Source organism: Pongo abelii, chromosome 10 (genome assembly GCF_028885655.2).
Source record: "Pongo abelii isolate AG06213 chromosome 10, NHGRI_mPonAbe1-v2.0_pri, whole genome shotgun sequence".
In the NCBI taxonomy this organism is placed as follows: Eukaryota; Metazoa; Chordata; class Mammalia; order Primates; family Hominidae; genus Pongo; species Pongo abelii.
In genome coordinates this window covers 5,859,738-5,879,171 of record NC_071995.2, presented here as the reverse complement: position 1 = coordinate 5,879,171, position 19,434 = coordinate 5,859,738, and the positions used below count along the sequence as shown (strand labels likewise).

The 19,434-nt window shown below is 45.1% G+C and overlaps 1 protein-coding gene across 2 annotated transcripts in view; it reads left to right on the top strand.

The window, feature by feature from the left end:
- The window catches only part of ANO2 (anoctamin 2), a 388,517-nt gene that overhangs the window by 122,862 nt on the left and 246,221 nt on the right, over nucleotides 1–19,434 (top strand). For both annotated transcript variants that reach the window (XM_054526733.2, XM_054526736.2), the window contains exon 7: nucleotides 90–141. In XM_054526733.2, the coding sequence (XP_054382708.1) occupies nucleotides 90–141 (52 nt within the window). The remainder of the gene's footprint in view (nucleotides 1–89; nucleotides 142–19,434) is intronic.

The window sequence follows — 19,434 nt, the reverse complement described above, 5'->3', positions numbered from 1 at the left end:
CCCTGCCAGGCAGTGGTGAGGGTGCTGCACGGTGGAGGGCGGGGGGTTGGGAACGAGGCACTCACAGCTCTGCTGTCGTCCCCTTTTAGGTGCATGAGATCCTGAAGCGCACAGCCTGCTCCCGAGCCAACAACACGATGGGTAAGGACCCCAGCCCGCGGGCAGGGTGCTGACGGGCCTGAGGCGGCTCCTGCCCCGTGCTTTCAACAGCTCCCTTGGTGGGCAGCAAAGAACAAAACAAGCAAATGCCCCCCACGGAGAGGCTGCTTAGCTTAGGCTGAGAAGCCTGCTTTGGCCCCAGGAGCAGTGGGGGTCCCATTTCTCAGTGGGGCTGCTCCCAGGCTGTTGTAACTTCTCCCAGGCCTTCATCCCAGGTCTCCGGGCTTTCTCTTTCTCTTTTCCCTGTACCGCCCACACCTGCCGCTTTATCTGGATAATTCTGTGGCTCCTCTGTTTTTCACCATTTCCAATAGTTTCTAATAACCCAAGAAAAGCATCTTAGAGGCCCTTCAGTCCAACCTCCTCATATTATGTAAGAAGAGACGAACCTCCAGAGAGGGTGCATGACTGTCCTAAGCCCACACAGCATGTGATGGCTGAGTCTGAGTGAGCCTCTTCTAAGTTCAGCATTCTTCTCACCATATCCGGCTGAATCTGTTTGCCCTGTGGTTTGTTTCTTAAATATTAGGGTAATTGTCTTGGAAGCATTTGGGACCAAGTATAAGGCAGGCAGTATAAGGCAGGCAGTCCAGATCCTGATGGATTGTGTGGAAGACATCTGTGATGGCCCAGGTACAATGTGAGCTGTGCCCATAACCCCATGAGCCTGCTTTTTCGAAAAATGTGCCAAAACGTCACACACAAACACCTTTTGCACAGGAGTCATTCTAGCATGTTGAACCCTTGTTTCCAAGGTGCTGCCATCTCCAAGCGGCTTCTGACAGCTTTGGGAGAGCTGCCTTCAGAATGCGCTCTGGGATGGCAAATCTTTGGCTTTTGAGGCAGCTTTAGGTTGAAAAGAGTTCAAAGTCATTTGGAGTCCTGTCTGCTGAATAGAGGAGGTGATCAGGCTCAGGAATAACAATGATAATGATGATGTTAGCTAGCTAATATTTGAGAGTGTGTTGTCGGGCTTGTAAGCTGCCTGGGTACCCAGGGCACAGTGCTGGAGAAGGAATCAGAATGAGTTTTATGCCATGATAGTCTTTTTAGAATAGTGCTTAACCTCTCAACAGGGCAATTATGTTTGCTTAAATTTGCTTTGCTATATTCATCTTGCTACAAGATTCCAAATAACAATGCACTTTTTAAAAATCAGACCTTCCATGTTATGTTATTTGTCTGGAACGCGGTGCTGATGAGACGAGGCTGAGTAAGTGGGTGAGAGAATTAGCCTAAAAAACAGAGAAATTATATATATATATATATATATATAGAGTTTATTAAGCATTAGCCCACCGACTCAAGTGTTAATCTCCTTTGGCAACACCCTCTCAGACACACCCAGGATCAATACTTTGTATCTTTCAATCCAATCAAGTTGACACTCAGTATTAGCCATCACAAGCCCACCCATTGTCAACTTGAACCCATACACATCTCTTGAGATCATACATAATCTTCAAATAAAAGCAATAATAAGGTCATAATTACGCCTAATATAATACAGCTATCCTTCATACAACCAGAAATGCACTCATCCCCAATCCAAATACTATTACATGAAGTTAACAATACCTAAATGCTGATATGAGGTCAATAAATCTTATGTTACTTGATAAAGGAAAAAGGAAATAAGATATTTCTTAGTGCAAGTGTATACATGCACAAACATGTTTTTAACAAAAGAAGGAGGAAATACTCATGACAATTGCAGTCCTCGTTTCTGCAGCTGGTCATGTGGTCGTAGCTGGTATTGGTGACTACCTTCTTCACTAAACATTCTGTATTCCCTTTGCCTTCAACAAGCACCTCAGCAGGTCATGGTTTTTTTCCTGGTGGAGTGACCCAAACCATTCCTGAGGGGTCTGGGCCATTTGTATTCCTGCTTGGATTGGACCGTTGTGGTTTCCCATTGACCTTAATCACAGGGCATGATAATACTAAGAGATGCCCTAACGAATCTCCTGTATTGCATGTACACTCTTCCTTACCTCTGTTGTGGAGTAGTAGACTGATTTCATCTTGATAGTCTGGGTCAATCACCCCAGCCAACACTGTAATTCCCTCCTTAGCCTGTTGACTTAAAGGTAGGAGGAGCCCAAAGTGTCCAGGTGGCAATCTTAACTTCCAGTTTAAGGGAATTGTTGTTGTGTCTCCTGGTGGCAGCACTCCTCCCTCTGAAACTAAGATCTCTAGGCCAGCAGAACGTAATGCTGTGGGAACAGGAAGCAGAAATTTTGCTAGTGGATCACTCGGGGTGATGGTGAGTGGTGCCACTTCCACTTTAGTGCCTTGATTCCTGGACCCGTGAATCCTGGCTATGGGAGAAGCAGTACCATATATTGGATGCTGATTCAGAGCATACATGGCCTTCTGGGGAACTTTGCCCCAGCCCAGCAAAGTATTGTCACCTAGTTGGTGTTGTAATTGTGACTTCAAAAGGCCATTCCACCATTCTGTCAATCCAGCTGCTTCAGGATGTTGGGGAACATGGTAAGACCAGTGAATTCCATGAGCATGAGTCCACTGCCACGCTTCTTTAGCTGTAAAGTGAGTGCCTTGGTCAGAGGCAATGCTGTGTGGAATACCATGATAGTGGATAAGACGTTCTGTGAGTCCACGGATGGTAGTTGATATGGTTTGGCTGTGTCCCCCTGCTAAAACTCAACTTGAATTGTATCTCCCAGAATTTCCACGTGTTGTGGGAGGTACCCAGGGGGAGGTAATTCAATCATGGGGGCTGTTCTTTCCCATGCTATTCTTGTGATAGTGAATAAGTCTCACGAGATCTGATGGGTTTATCAGGGGTTTCCACTTTTGCTTCTTCCTCATTCTCTCTTGCTGCCACCATGTAAGAAGTGCCTTTCCCCTCCCGCCATGATTCTGAGGCCTCCGAGCCATGTGGAACTGTAAGTCCAACTGTAAGTCCCAGCCATGTGGAACTGTAAGTCCTTTTTCTTCCCAGTCTCGGGTATGTCTCTATCAGCAGCATGAAAATGGACTATTACGGTAAATTGGTACCAATAGAGTGGGGCGTTGCTGAAAAGATATCCCAAAAATGTGGAAGCAACATTGGAACTGGGTAACAGGTGGAGGTTGGAACAGTTTGGAGGGCTCAGAAGAAGATAGGAAAATGTGGGAAAGTTTGGAACTTCCTAGAGACTTGTTGAATGGCTTTGCTCAAAATGCTGATAGCAATATGGACAATAAGGTCCAGGCTGAGGTGGTCTCAGATGGAGGTGAGGAACTTGTTGGGAACTGGTGTGAAGGTGACTCTTGTTATGTTTTAGCAAAGAGACTGGTGGCATTTTGCCCCTGCCCTAGATATTTGTAGAACTATGAACTTGACAAAGATGGTTTAGGGTATCTGGCAGAAGAAATTTCTAAGCAGCAAAGCATTCAAGAGGTGACTTGGGTGCTGTTAAAAGCATTTAGTTTTATAAGGGAAGCAGAACATAAAAGTTTGGAAAATTTGCAGCCTGACTATATGATAGAAAAGAAAAACCCATTTTTCTGGGGAGAAATTCAAGCTGTCTGCAGAAATTTGCATAAGTAGCAAGGAGCCTAATGTTAATCCCCAAGACCATGGGGAAAATGTCTCCAGGCCATGTCAGGGACCTTCACAGCAGCCTCTCCCATCACAGACCCAGAGGCCCAGGAGGAAAAAATGGTTTTATGGGCTGGGCCCAGGGTCCCTGTGTTGTGTGCAGCCTAGGGACTTGGTGCCCTGTGTTCCAGCTGCTGCAGCTGTGGCTGAAAGGGGCCAACATACAGCTCAGGCTGTGGCTCAGAGGTTGAAAGCCCCAAGCCTTGGCAGCTTCCATGTAGTGTTGAGCCTGTGAGTGCACAGAAGTTAAGAATTGAGGTTTGGGAACCTCTGCCTAGATTTCAGAAGATGTATGGAAACACCTGGATGTGCAGGCGAAAGTTTGCTGCAGGGGTGGGGCCCTCATGGAGAACCTCTGCTAGGGCAGTGTGCAGGGGAAATGTGGGGTTGAAGCTTCCACACACAGTCCCTACTGGGGCACTGCCTAGTGGAGCTATGAGAAGAGGGCCACCCTCCTCCAGAACCCAGAATAGTAGATCCACTGACAGCTTGCGCTGTGTGTGGAAAAGCTGCAGACACTCAATGCCAGTCCATAAAAGCAGCCAGGAGGGAGGTTGTACCCTGCGAAGCCACAGGGGTACAGCTGCCTAAGACCATGGGAACCAACCTCTTGCATCAGTGTGACCAGAGTCAAAGGAGATCATTTTGGAGCTTTAAAATTTTACTGCACTGCTTGATTTCAGATTTGCATTGGTCCTGTAAGCCCTTTGTTTTGGCCAGTTTCTCCCATGTGGAGTGGCTGTATTTACCAAATACCTGTACCCCCATTGTATCTCAGAAGTAACTAGCGTGCTTTTGATTTTACAGGCTCATAGGCAGAAAGGACTTGCCTTGTCTCAGAAGAGACTTTGGACTGTGGACTTTTTGGTTAATTCTGAAATGAGTTAAGACTTTGGAGGACTGTTGGGAAGGCATGATTGGTTTTGAAATGTGAGGACATGAGATTTGGAGGGGCCAGAGGTGGAATGATATGGTTTGGCTGTGTCCCCCTGCAAATCTCAACTTGAATTGTATCTCCCAGAATTCCCATGTGTTGTGGGAGGGACCCAGGGTGGGTAATTGAATCATGCGGGCTGTTCTTTCCCATGCTATTCTCATGATAGTGAATAAGTCTCATGAGATCTGATGGGTTTATCAGGGGTTTCTGCTTTTGCTTCTTCCTCTTTCTCTCTTGACCTCTTGCCACTGCCATGTAAGAAGTGCCTCCCTCCATGATTCTGAGGCCTCCCCAACCATGTGGAACTGTAAGTCTAATTAAACTTCTTTTTCTTCCCAGTCTGAGGTATGTCTTTATCAGCAGTGTGAAAATGGACTAATACAATAGTCTTGGCAGAAGCATTGCATCCAGGATAGGAAAACCCATATCCTGAGTAAGTGTCTGTTCCAGTGAGGACAAACCTCTGCCCTTTCCATGATGGAAGAGGTCCAAAATAATCAACCTGCCATCATGTAGCTGGTTGATCACCCCCAGGAATGGTGCCGTATTTAGGGCTCAGTGTTGGTCTCTGCTGCTGGCAAATTGGGAACTCAGCAGTGGCTGTAGCCAGGTCAGTCTTGGTGAGTGGAAGTCCATGTTGCTAAGACCATGTGTAACCTCTGTCCCTGCCACCATGGCCACTTTGTTCATGGGCCCATTGAGCAATGACAGGGGTGGCTGGGGAAAGAGGCTGAGTGGTGTCCACAGAATGGGTCATCCTGTCCACTCCACTGCTGAGGTCACCCGCTGGTGAACGCTCACATGGGATACAAATATCTTCACAGTTTTTGACCACTCAGAGAGGTCCATCCGCATACCTCTTCCCCAGATTTCTTTGTCACCAATTTTCCAATCATGCTTCTTCCAAGTCCCTGACCATCCAACCAAACCATTGGCTACAGCCCGTGAATCAGTATATAATTGCACATCTGGCCATTTCTCCTTGCATGCAAAATGTACAACCAGGTGCACTACTCGAAGTGCCCACTGGGAAGATTTCCCTTCACTGCTGTCCTTCAGGGATGTCCTAGAGAGGGGCTGTAGTGCTGCAGCTGTCCACTTTTGGGTGGTGCCTGCGTATTATGCAGACCCATCTGTGAACCAGGCCCGAGTCTTCTCTTTGTCTGTCAACTGATCATAGGGAGCTCCCCACGAGCCCATTGGTGTAGACTGGGGAAGAGAAGGCAGGGTGGCAGGAGTGGAGACCATGAGCATTTGAGCCACTTTCTCATGTAACTTACTTGTGCTTTTAGGACCTGCTTGAGCCAGATCACATATATACCACTTCCATTTGATGATGGAATGCTGCTGTGCATGACCCACTTTATGGTTAGATGGGTCAGAAGGCACCCAGTTCATTGTAGGCAGTTCAGGTGCCATGGTGACTTAATGACCCATAGTCAAACGTTCAGTTTCCATCAAAGTCCTGTAACAGGCCAAGAGGTGTCTCTCAAAAGGAGAGCAGTTATCTGCAGATGGCAGGGCCTTGCTCCAATATCCTAGAGGCCTGCGCTGTGATTCACCTGCCAAAGGCTCCAAACAGCATCCCTATCTGTGACTGACACTTCAAGCACCGTTGGATCTGCTGGGTCATGTGACCCAAGTGACAGAGCAGCTTGCACGGTAGCCTGGACCTGTTGCAGAGCCTTCTCCTATTCTGGACCCCACTCAAAACTGGCAGCCATTCATGTCACTTGATAAACGGGCCGGAGTAACACATCCAAATGAGGAATGTGTTGCCTCCAAAATCCAAATAGGCCCACTATATGTTGTGCCTCTTTCTTGGTTGTAAAAGGGGCTAAATGCAGCAGCTAATCCTTCACCTTAGAAGGAATATCTTGACAGGCCCCACACCACTGGACCCCTAGAAATTTTACTGGGTAGAAGGTCCCTGAATTTTAGTCAGATTTATTTCCCATCCCGTGGCATGCAAATGTCTCACCCATAAGTCTGGTGTGTTTGCTACTTCTTGCTCGCTGGATCCAGTCAGCATAATGTCGTCAATGTAATGGACCAGTGTGATATCTTGTGGAAGTGAAAAGTGATCAAGGTCTCTCCAAATAAGATTATGACACAAAGCTGGAGAGTTGATATACCCCTGAGGTAGGACAGTAAAAGTATATTAATGGCCTTGCTAGCTGAAGGGAAATTGCTTCTGGTGGGCCTTATGGACAGGAATGGAGGAAAAGGCATTTGCCAAGTCAGTGGCTGCATACCATGTACCAGGAGATGTGTTAATTTGCTCAAGCAATGAAACCACATCTGGTACAGAAGCTGCAAATGAAGTTACCACTTGGTTAAGCTTACAGTAATCCACTGCCATTCTCCAAGATCCATCTGTCTTCTGCACAGACCAAATGGGAGAGTTGAAGAGGGATGTGGTGGGAATCACTACCCCTGTGTCTTTCAAGTCCTTGATGGTGGCACTAATCTCTGCAGACCCTCCAGGGATGCGATATTGTTTCTGATTTACTATTTTTCTAGGTAGAGGCAGCTCTAATGGCTTCCATTTGACCTTTCCCACCATAGTTGCCCTCACCCTACCAGTCAGGGAGCCAATGTGGGGGGTCTGCCAGCTGCTAAGTATGTCTATGCTAATTATGCATTCTGGCACTGGGGAAATGACCACAGGATTAGTCTGGGGACCCACTGGACCCACTGTAAGTCAGACCTGACCTGAAACTCCATTAATTATCTGACCTCCGTAAGTCCTTACTTTAACTTGAGGATCACAATGACGTTTTGGGTCCCCTGGAATCAACGTCAGCTCAGAGCCAATGACTAGTAGTCCCCAAAATATCTGATCATATCCCTTTCCCCAGTGCACAGTTACCCTGATAAAAGGCTGGAGGTCTCCTTGGGGAAGGATGGGAGAAAGATTAACAGCATAAATTGTCAGTAGTATAGCGGGGTCCTTCCTCAAGGGGACACAACCTCCCCTTCAATCAAGGGGTTCTGGGTCTGTAAACTGGCTCAAGTCCGGAAATTGATTGATGGGCCATGATTCTCTGTTTTTATAATTCAAATTAGTCTTTTGTCCATTTGACCTAGAATTTTTCTGCTTATATAAATTAAGTAGGAATGCAGTAGGCTTCCTATAAATTTCACTTCCAGGAACACTGTGATTAATAAGTCAATGCCAGAGCTCTACATAAGTCAGACTATTCTGATTGCTGCTTTGCCTCTGCTGTCCATTACGGTAGCTACACCCACCTTGCCTTTGATGGTTGAGTGCTGCCACTTGGCCCCTGCCACTTCAGGATCCAATTATTCCCATTGTATTTAAATTTTGTAGTTGAGTGACTGTGGTTCCCACTGTTAGATCTGACATACAGAGAAGAGCGATTACAGGGCCCTTCAAAGATGGAGGTGCCGCCCTCACAAATCTATTTTACAAGGCATTGGTCAAGGGTATATCTTCTGGACTTCCCAACTGGGATGAGTAGGTCTAAAGTGACTAATCCACTCCACCATCCCAATCTCCCTAACCCTTTGGATCTCTTCCTCTACGTTAAACCAAGGGAGATCAGGCATTTTCAGCTCGCCACAGTGGGCCATGTTTTAATCCATATTTCAGCTAACCAAGCAAATAAACTATTAGAACCCCTTTTAACTCCCTGGGCTGCAACATTAAATGCAGAGTCCCTACTTAATGAGCCCAAATCAATAAATTCAGCCTGATCCAACTCCATGTTCCTTCCACCATTATCCCATATCCTTAATATCCATTCCCATGCCTGTTATCCAGATTTCTGTTTATATAAATTAGAAAACTCAATCAGTTCTTTTTGAATGTAGTGCACCTTCTCATGGGTCATACTGTCAACCTCACCTCTAAGGGCCCACTGGGGTTTAGTCTATTTATAGGTCCAGAAGCAAACAGGGGTGTTGGGGGTGGCTCCTGAGGAGAATCAACATTATTTTGCCTGGCAACTGCCTCAGGGGAGGCCATTACTGTTGCCTTTCATTCTTTTGCAATCAATGCCCTCACTTTAACAGTAGATACCTGGCAAGGCTGTGAATGCACCTTTCACTGCAGGTCAGCCACTCGCATGATAAGAGCTTGTGTCTGTTTTTCCAGAATTTCAGCTCTTTCTCTACAGGAGATAAGACTGTCACTCAGGGCAATCTTAGCAGAATTGATGCTCAGAATCTGCTTTTGAAGTTGGGAGTTAGAATCCCTGAGTTCATCATTTTCTTTCATCACTTTGTCCACTGAACTTAGGAGCAACCAACCAGCTTCATTATGTTCCTTGGTTCCCTGCATATGGTCAAAGGTATTATGTATAGAGTCACTAAACTCCTTACCTCTCATGAGCAGTGAATCAGGAGTGTCAAATGCATTTAGTTTGCATAACCCTCTAAACAGTTCATGCCAAGGACTATCAGTGTTCTCCATGCTATTAGAAGTAGAGTCCTTAGCATTTTGGGGTCTAATCATATTAAGCAGCCAACTCCAGAAACCCCAAAACCAATGAAAGAACTCCATCCTTAATGTTCTGTTCCTCTAGAACCACTCCTGGTAGAAAATCTATATTAGTGTTCTCTAGAGGGACAGAACTAATAGGATATATATATCTCCTATTTTATATCCATATGTATATATAATATGAGTTTATTAAGTATTAACTCACATGATCACAGGCTCCCATGAGCTGAGGAGCAAGGAAAGCCAGTCTGAGTCCCAAAACTGAAGAACTTGGAGTCCGATGTTTGAGGGCAGGAAGGGTCCAGCACAGGAGAAAGATGTAGGCCAGTATAGTCTTTTCATGTTTTTCTGTCTGCTTTATATTGTAGCCGCACTGGCAGCTGATTACATGGTGCCCACCCAGATTAACGGTGGGTCTGCCTTTCCCAGCCCACTGACTCAAATGTTAATCTCCTTTGGCAACACCCTCACAGACACACCCAGGATTAATACTTTGCATCCTGCAATCCAATCAAGTTGACACTCAGTATTAACCATCACACCTCCCATAGTTCATGTTTTTCTCTTCTCAGTATTCATCTTCCACAACTTCCTGCATCCTTCCAAGCCTTCTTTACTGCACCTCCATCTTCTGATAGTTGTTGGAAGGTGCTGTTGACCTACTCAACTGCTCTCCTTCTGTTTCTCCCTCATGAGCCACATTTTCCTTGATTTCTCTTCCTTCTTCCACATTTTAGATGTTGTCAGCTTCCAAGTTCCTTTGGCTTTTGCACTCTCTGTTTTCTCTATATAGATGACTTGCAGCCATCTATTTTTGCTCCTGTTTCTCTCACCAATTGCAGCCCTGCATTTCCAATTGCTGGATGGATACCACCACTTAGATGTTCACCAGAACCTCAAAATAGCATGTCCACTTCTCTCCTCTCTCTCTCTCCTGCTCTTCTTCCTGTTAATGTGACCACTATTTTCTCTATCTTTGCTCATGCTGTTTCTTTTTCCTGAATGTCCTGCCTGTGTTTTTCCCCAATCTCAGTGATGCCTATCCCCAGATCAAACATCACTGTCCTCCAGATTTTTCCTTAAAGCCCTTTCCTTGGAACTCTTATCAAACTGAATCTCTTTCTTGCTTGTTTTCTATACCCATGGCTTAGACTCCTAAGGCAGTGAGTCCTTGAGATGTTTTTGAGTCATCTTCTATGCCCCAGTGCACCTCACTGCCTGTCTTACACATTCTACTCAGTTGATTTGATTGAGTGGATTAATTTAAAAATGCCCAGCCTGCTAGTCCTACAGCAGTTTCTGGTCAGTTTCTGACTATGTGTGTTCATGGACAAATAACCTCTCTGCATCTCAGCTTACTTTTATGTAAAATGGGGATAATAATATCTATCTTGCAGAGTGTTTGTAAAGATGAAATAAGCAGCTGTTAGCTTGTTTTGTAAACTGGAAAGTCCTAAAAACAAAGGTTTATTTTGGGGGACAATCCCCAGGTTATTGGAAGGCCACTAGAGACTAGAGGCCCTCTGCTTTAACACTGATGTTTTTTATTGTGTGTGTGAGAATCTGAGGGTTTTTTGGTGATGTCTCAAAGTCAAATGTCAGGATTTTGTTGTTGTTTTTGAGTTGTATTTATAATTTTGTCTTTCCTTTTTGACATTCAAAAAACATTTAATGAGCACCTGCTATGTGTCAAATGATGTTAGAGAAATGGAGGGATGCCAAGCTGAATTTAGCATAATTTCTACCCTTGAGGGGCTCTTAGTTTAGCCATGCAGACAGACATGGAAACAGATTGTGATGAGGCAATGTGGTAGGTGCTATAATAGAGATACATACAGAGTGCAGTTGGAACACAGGGGAGGAGGCAATTAATGTCCATGTATATGTCTCTATATGTCTAAGTATCAATGTAAATCATTGCTCCCAGGAAAATTATGTATGTCAGGAGTGATCATCTCCAATTACAGATGGGCACAAAGAGGATATGTGACTTGCCCAGGGTTACATCTTGAGTCAGAATTGAGTCTAGAACTTGGGTACTCTTGCTCTAATCCTATTTCCAATACCTTTGGGATGCTACAGACTAGGAGTGGAGTTAGGCTGAGTCTTTAGAGTCTGTTAACTTCACAGTAGCCACTGAGGACTTACTAGCTTTGTAACAAGGGACATGTGACTGAACTCTACTTCTCAGCAGAGGAGAACCCAAAGGCCAGATTTCCGGTGGGTTGACTTCTGCCTATGAAGACCAAGTGCCCTCTAAGCTCTTTGGTGAACTTACCAATCGTATTTAGAAGATAAAAAAAAAAATGAGGAATGTGATAACTCCATGAGGCCCCAAGATAATATGGAGGCCTGAGTCACAGGGTAAATTTAGATTTTATTGCCTTTCTTTCTGGCTTATAAGGGGTGGAAGGGAAGCATGAGTGACTAGAATCAGCTTATATTCCTCCATAAGATTGTTTCCTCATTAAAAAAAAAAAAATGAGAGAAAGGGAGAACAGGACTGGATTTGGAATCATAGGTGTTTTCATTGATCCTTCACCCTCGGGATTATCTTTTGTATGGTCATTTCTTTTGCAACCAACTTACAAAGCTAATTCCCTTTTCCATTGTATCCAATTTAAATATTAGAAAATAGAAAAGATACTAAAGATAGTAATAACTTGGAAACACTCCTGTTTATCTAGTAATGTCTCTTTTTTTCTTTGTAGACAATATGTTTTTATTGAATGCCTACTTTTACAAAGCTTTAACCTATATACAAGTAGTATGTAGTGATATATTTATATTCCTGCCTTGTTCCACAAAATTTCTGGGGTGGCTTACAAGAAAAACAATAAGACAACATAGTATAAAAATAAGTTGAAAAATAAGAACCAGAGAAAATAAATTAAAATAGAATGTCAAAACTAGGAGGAAGAAAATAGAACACGTATTCAAACCATAATGTCTTCTAGTTTCTACAGTTGAACTGCAAATTTAACCTTGAACCAAAGTGAAAGGGGGAATATGGTCAGGGGTGTAGCTCTTGCTGCCTACAACAATATCTTTCTGTACAGAAATCTTTCTAAAATCTATCACACAATTTCCTGCTTGCTTATGTAGAACATGTCTACATATATTCTCCACATAAAGGCATATGAAAAATTTTCTGGATTATTCAAGATCATCATTAAGAACATAATGATTTTCATGTTCTCTCAAGAATTATCAAATCATTATTAGGATTGTTTGCCCCACACTGCTCTGATTTCTTGAATTCTTGACTCTGGTAACCTCCCTCCCCAAGTTTTGCTATCTCAGTTTTGCTTTGCGGTGTGGGAGACAGAAAAACAAGCTCATTAGAATTTTGGGTAAAGAGAGTGTAAAATGCATGGCAGGAGGTCTGAAGGATTCTGCTGTGGAAAAGGGACATCACATTAGAAAGAAGGTTTTGTGAGATCTATTTTAGCTGCTCATTTATTTTTTTCTTGTTTCTGAGTTTTCTGTTGTGAGAACTGAGATAACCAGAGAAGAGGCCTCTGATAAATGAGGTGTTACTGTCACCAGAGTAATGAGGACTCCTTGCATGCTTGCAAGGAGTGTTAAAGTGTTTCAAAACACTTTAACACTCATTATCTCATTTGATCCTTTAAACTGCCAGCAAAGTAGCTTCAGCAGATGTTAATTAACTTCACAACAGAGAGATTAACTGGCATACACATAGCTAGAACTTTGGAGTTGGGTTTAGAACTTAGGTTTCTTGGCTCTTTGTCATTGCTTTTTAACTCATTTAATTAGAAAATGGATAAAGTTATTGGAAAAAGTTTCCCAAAAGAGGTGGAAGCTGAGCCCTTCGCAGTATAACATCCATTCACTCATTCAACATGTATTTACTGAGCACTTACTATGTGACATTCATGTTCTGGACCTGGGGAATGGAGTAGTGAATCCAACAGACACAAATTCCTGCCCTTAAGGGGCTTACTTTCTAGTTATGGAAGACAGAAAATAAACCAAGAAGTAAATACAATGGATAGGATGTTGTGTAGGGATAAGGGTCAGGAGAAAGAATAAAGCAAATAAAGGAGATGAAAATGAAGTGGGAGTGGGAAGGTATTTTAAATAGAGTAGTTGGAGAAGGTCTTCCTGATGTAATATTTGAGGAAAACAGGGAGCAAGCCACATGGCTGTGAGAAGACAAATACATGCAAGGAAAGCAAATAACACAGAAGACATGGTGGTGGCAATTCCAGATAACCAGTTAGGGTCCCAATAGGAACAAATAGCACACCCCAATTAGGATAATTCAAGGTGGGCATATGTGCAGAGAAACCATTTACAAATGGATAGGCAAGGAGTTGGGGAATGCCAGGGATGGCGTTGTAACCTGGAATTAACAATAGCAGAGCTCTTATCATCCCTAGACCCACGGAAGGATAGAGAGGTCACTGCAACGTGGAATCGGGTAGAGGAGGTGGCCTTGAGCAGGTGACTATTTAGGCAGAAGGCCAGGGGTCTCAATACTGCTGATGGCAGTAGGAAGCCAGAGAGCACAGCAGCCTGCTCATGTCAGATAGAGGACAGTAGAGAGTATATCTGGAAGGGGAAGATGGAAGATAGGCACACACCTGGCAAGGCTGGAGAAGTGGATGCCAGTTCCAGCTCTGGGATGAACAAGTTGTAAAACTTCGGTCAAGCCATGTTCCCTGTCTGGGCCAGTTTCTCCCCTCATAAAACAAATGGGGCCTGTCAGTGCTCTCTAAGCTTCTTTCTGACTGTAACATTTCCCAGACTCTGTGATTCAAAGGAGCCACATGATCTGTACCTATGAGCCAACGAGGCCCAGGGAGGGGACTGGCTTTCCTGAAAGTTCACAGAGAGCAGGTACCAGGGGTGTGGCCAGGACGTGGGGTTGCGTGATGTCCGCAGGCCTCAGAGAGCTTGAGAGGAGACAATTATAGTGAAAGGGAAGATGAGAATAAGGAGCATCCAGAGCAGTTGGTGAGGATGGTTGGAAGAAGTTTGTACTCCTATAGCAATTATTTGCATGTGATTATGGGTGACGGTGCTCAGGTGTGGTTGCATGCAGTTGGCATCAGAATCACCTGGCATGCTTGCTAAAACCCTGACTGTCCAGGTCCCATGCCACATTTGCTGAATCAGAATCTGCAGGGGCAAGGTCCCAAGATCTGCATATTTAATAATCTACCCAGGTGATTTTTAGGAACTCTAGAGTGAACAAAAGAAAAAGATAAAAATAAAGATAGGGTGCACGTCGTAGGCTTCATGACCTACTTACACTTGGGAATATGAAGTGTATTGCAAAGTACTCTGCCTCCTGCCTCCTGGAGATTTGACCACTGGGGTTCTGACCCCCCCAAAGATAAACAAGTCTATCTGTGAAGGGCCTAATTTTTATTTTTCTAATATTGTATGAACGTTTGGCATTCAGTCCCTTTTAATGCCCTAGCCATCAGCTAGGTCTCTGGAACTTCTTTTCTTTTCCTTCCCTCCTCCCTTCCTTTTTTCCTTCCTTCCTTCATTCCTTCCTTCCTCTCTTTCATTTTCCTTCCTTCCTTCCTCTTTCTTTCTTTGTTTCTTCTCTTTCTTTTTTTCTTTCTCTCTCTTTCTTTCTTGCTTGTTTGCTTGCCCTTCCTTCCTTCCTTCCTCCCTTCCTCTCTTCCTTCCTTCTTTCCTTCCTTCCTTTTCCTTCCTTCCTTCCTTTTTTCCCTTTCTTTCTCTTTCTTTCTTTCTTTTTCTTTCTTTCGCTTGCCTGCCTTCCCTCCCCCCTCCCTTCCTCCCTTCCCTCTTCCCTCCCCGCTCCTTCCTTCCTTCTTCTTCTTTTCTTTTCTTTCTTTCTCTCTGTCTCTTTCTTTCTCTTGCCTGCCTGCCTTCCTTCTCTTCCTCCCTTCCTCCTTCCCTTCCTTCCTCCGTTCTTTTTCTTCTTCCTCTCTTTCATTCTTTCTTTGTTTTGTTTTCTTTTCTTTTTTCTTTCGCTTGCCTGCCTGCCCTCCCTCCCTCCCTTCCTCCTTCCCTCCCTCCCTCTCTTCCTTCCTTCCTCCCCCTTCCTTCCTTCCTGTCTTTCTTTTGCTTGCCTGCCTGCCCTCCCTCCCTCCTTCCTTCCCTCCCTCCCTCTCTCCTTCCCTCCTTTCTTTCTTTTTCTTTCTCTCTCCTTCTTCCTTCCTCCCTCCTTCCCTCCCTCCCTCCCTCCCTTCCTTCCTTCCTTCCTTCCCCTGCCCTGTGTTTCCCTCCCTTCTCCTTCTCTCCTTTCCCCTCTCTTCCCCTTCCCCTTCCCTCTTCCCTTCCCTTTCCTTCCCTTTTCTTCCCTCCCTTCCCCTTCTTTCTCCTGCTCTGCCCTGCCTCCCCTCCACTCCCCTGCCCTGCCCTGCACTATTTTCCCTGCCCTTCCCTGGCCTCCCCTCCCCTCCCCTCCCATCCCTTCCTCTCCCCTCTTCTCCCCTCCCCTCCCTTACCCTTCCCTTCCCTTTCTCTCTTTTGGGGGTAGTGTTTAAAATTAGTATAAAATGACAAAGCAGGAGGAGTTGACCTTGAAAAAGTGTGGTTGGACTAATGATCAAACTTTTTAGAATTCTTTCATAACCTCAAGAGCAACAACTCAACCTTTCCCTCTTATTTTCTCTCTTATTTACCCCTGGAAGTGGGAGATTATGGATTAATGCCCACCACATTCAGAGACTGAAAATATTTGTGAATTTGGGTACTGCATTGTGGTGGAAGTGTGTGAGTGATCATGATGCCTCCTTAATCAATATCATCTTTCCTAAGGTCAGTTGTCAGGGCCCTGGGAGTTGACTTTACTATTGAATAACTTTTTGTGCACTTTGCCTTGGAAAGAAACTCAAGCCTCATTGACCAATCAGAGGAGGGTAAATACCTTTCTCGCTCCTTCATATGAAAGTTATTGTTGCTTTTTTATGGACAGAAAATTACAGGTTGATGGAACTATATTTTCATGGACATTTTGGTGTCAGAGCCTTTAAACGAAATGTATGCTTTGGGCACCTCCCCTCCCCACTCAGGAGACGATGTCTTAATTATTTTGACCAAAGCCAGACCATGTTGTGTGTTGTAAACATCTGGTTTATCATTCATCCAGCTGAACTGGTTTACATTTTCTTAGAAGAAAAGGCTTGGGATTAAAGGCATTTAAGTAATTAAGCACACGTCAAGACAATTTGGTGATGGGTAAATATAGTCTCTGTTGAATGCACCGTCTGGGAGCTCTGGTTTAGATTTATGTCCGGCTGGAGTGCAGGGATGAAAGCACAATGCCGGGCGGACTGGGCCTTGTTCTGGGGAGAATCAAAACCAAATGGGTTTTCAGGAGTATGGCACCATTCCTCTAAGTACCTGTCCCAGTGGATAAAAGTTTCCTTTGAGTTTGGCCTGGAGGGAATAGCACTGCAGTCCCTGTCACCCAGCAGCACTTGTAGATTTAATGAGACTCTCTTTGGGAGGTAGACCATAAACTTTTGTGCTTTGGTTGTTCCTTTGTGTCCAGGAAACCAGATATGTCTATGAAGCTCAATGCTAGGTCTCAGGCTTTGTATGACGAGTATGTATTTTCAGGTACCAGTGCCGGGGCCTAAGCCTGCCCTGGTCATGTTTCTTGGCTCTGCCCCTGTGGATGTGGGACAGTGTTGCTAGGCCTGGTTGTGTCAGGCTGCACAGATGTGTGGTCCATGCTGGGCAGGGAGGAAACGAGTCTTTTCCTTTGGAGGTTTTTAGTTCTAAGCACTAGGCATGAAGTACCTGGTGATTTGAAGGAGACATGGGCACGTTGACTTCGAGGATCAGTAAGGGGCTCCTCAGCGGCTATACTTCGAGCTGAGACGTTGTTCCTCTTAAGGGAGACAGGGAAAGGAAAATGTCCTCAGCACTTTCTTCTTCTCACTGTTCCCCATCCTGAAAGTAACAGGACAAAAGGTTGGGTCTCTCTGTCTCTCCCTGGGTGGAGAGCTGAGGGGAAAGAATATAGATGCAATCCTGAAGAAGAAAGCTTTGCCATTATGGCCAGATGGATGGCGCATGATGGAACCAATTAGCCCATTTTTTGCTAAAAAGAAAGAAAAAAATCAGAATTTCAATTTTCAAAGCAGGGACTCTTTTTTAAAAACGTTTGATTATTTTCTTCTTGTTTTAAACTGATTTCCATGCTTGTTTGGGGGTAGAATCTTGGTTTCTGAAGTCTGTGGGTGAACCGGGAGGCCAAAGCAATCCCTGTTGTTGGGTAAAGTTGTGGATGGATGCTTACTTTTCAACATGCCTCTCCTGCCCCATTCCTCCTCCTCTAATGTACTTTCTCCTCCCTTCCCCTAGCAGCCACTGATTGGGATTGCCCACAGGATACCACCTGAAAAGTAGGGAGTACGCAGCTAGAGGGAACAGAGAAACATCCAGTTGTGGCATTTTTGGGGGCTCTGGTTATCTGAGTCAGGACAGCTCTGGTTTTATAACTTGAATCTTTGATCCAAAGCAAAGGACCTTTTACCTTGACTTTCTGTCTTAGGAGACAGAACAATCAGCTGGAGTGTAAAAGTTTCTTCATGAGCATAGGATGCTCAACGAAGCAGTGAGGAAGGCGATGAACAAGAGGAGTACTGAGATAACTGCAGCCATAGGGCCGGTGACTGTTAGGGCTGCCATCTCTTTTGCGTTTCCAGCTGTGAGCTAAGTGCTGTGAGACACCCAGGTGAGAGGAGTGCTCTCTGACTCAGGTCAGGCCTCTGGGGAACACAAAACAATGAGCAAACCTTGTCCTGGAAGTGAAGCAAGCTGCCCACTTCCAGCTGCACTGTGCACAGGAAGCTTTATTTGAAATGGGGGATAGGGCGCATAGCTTTAGTGTCCCAATAGTTTGAGACATTTCTGAGGATCTGGCAGCTGGGACCAGGAGTTCAGGTTGTCGGTCTAATGGTCTAATGCTTCCAGACACTCAGCTACTGTGCAAAGTCAAGCTGAGAATTAGCAGAAGAGCTAAGTAGGTGAAAACACCTGCTGGACTTTTCCACAGAGTTTTGGGACTGTCTTAAGGGTATATACAGCTGCCACAGCAACGGTGGGGTGTGACTGTATGGATTGGGTTGGGTAGATTCTGGGGTGCGGTCTAGCTGGGGCCCTACCTGCCTGTGATGCTTCAACCTCTATCCATGCCTACAGCACTTTGTAGCTTTTAACTACAAACTCCCACAAACTCGCCTCCCGGCTTGGGACTCCTCCCTTTGATTATGGTAGGGTGGCTTCACATTGCTGTGGTTATGGCTCTTGAACTGATTAATGATGCTCGGAGTGAAATTGTAGTCTTGTGAGTCAGACAAATCTGCAGCTTAGTGAACCTCCAGGCACCCTTCCCCCATCTGCACTCCCTCTCCCCACCCTCTGCTCCTCTCACCCCACAAAGTTATTTCTCATGTTTTATGTGCATGCCAAGGAAGAAACTTAAAATCAGTAAAGGACTGGCCCTTTGGTGACGCAGCAGTACCAAAACACTTAGCTTTCAACTCATTGGAAGAGCAGCCACGTCTACTGGGCACCCCCGGCAGCCTGCCGCGGGCCTCTGCTCCCACGTGGGGCCCGGAGAATAGTCTGTGCCATCCAATGTCCTGGAACTGTGGCAAATGGGGGCGAGGTTTGAGGAAGAGGAGGCTGATGGAGGGGAGAGGATTGTCTGAGATCCTCTGCGGGTCTCTGAGCATGTGGGTGGGGCATTGGGTAGGAGCGGGAGGTGGGAAGCCATGAATTTTAATGAGTAAATGTTGTCTAGATTTGTTATCCAACCTCGGCGTTTATTCAGAGCCATGCAAATGCAGATTTCTTAGCATTTGGACATCATACATCTTTCCCTCCAAAACCAATTATCTCCTCATCTCACTACAGTCTACAGTCTCTTTGGAAAGAATGGTTCAGGGCAGAAAGTAAGTGCGAGACAAGGGAAATCATTGTGTACCAGAAATTCCCCCTCTCCTCCCCCTCCATGATTAAATGTGGATCCTCGTATGGCGGGATCCTTGGTACTACGAGTTGGTGAGACATAATCCCTCCCATCTGGAAGCCAGCGACCTAGGACAGACCATCCCGACTCAGACAGAACACACAGACCACTTTATAGTCTCTGAAAAAAACCAAGAATGAAACAAGTAAATAACGACGACTTTATGCTGCGCAGAAGGTTCTCTGTTGTGAGTATAATGGAGTTGGAGGGACAGAGCCATTTGTTCATTTCACATTTGTTTAGTAGGGTCTGCTATGTGCAAGTGG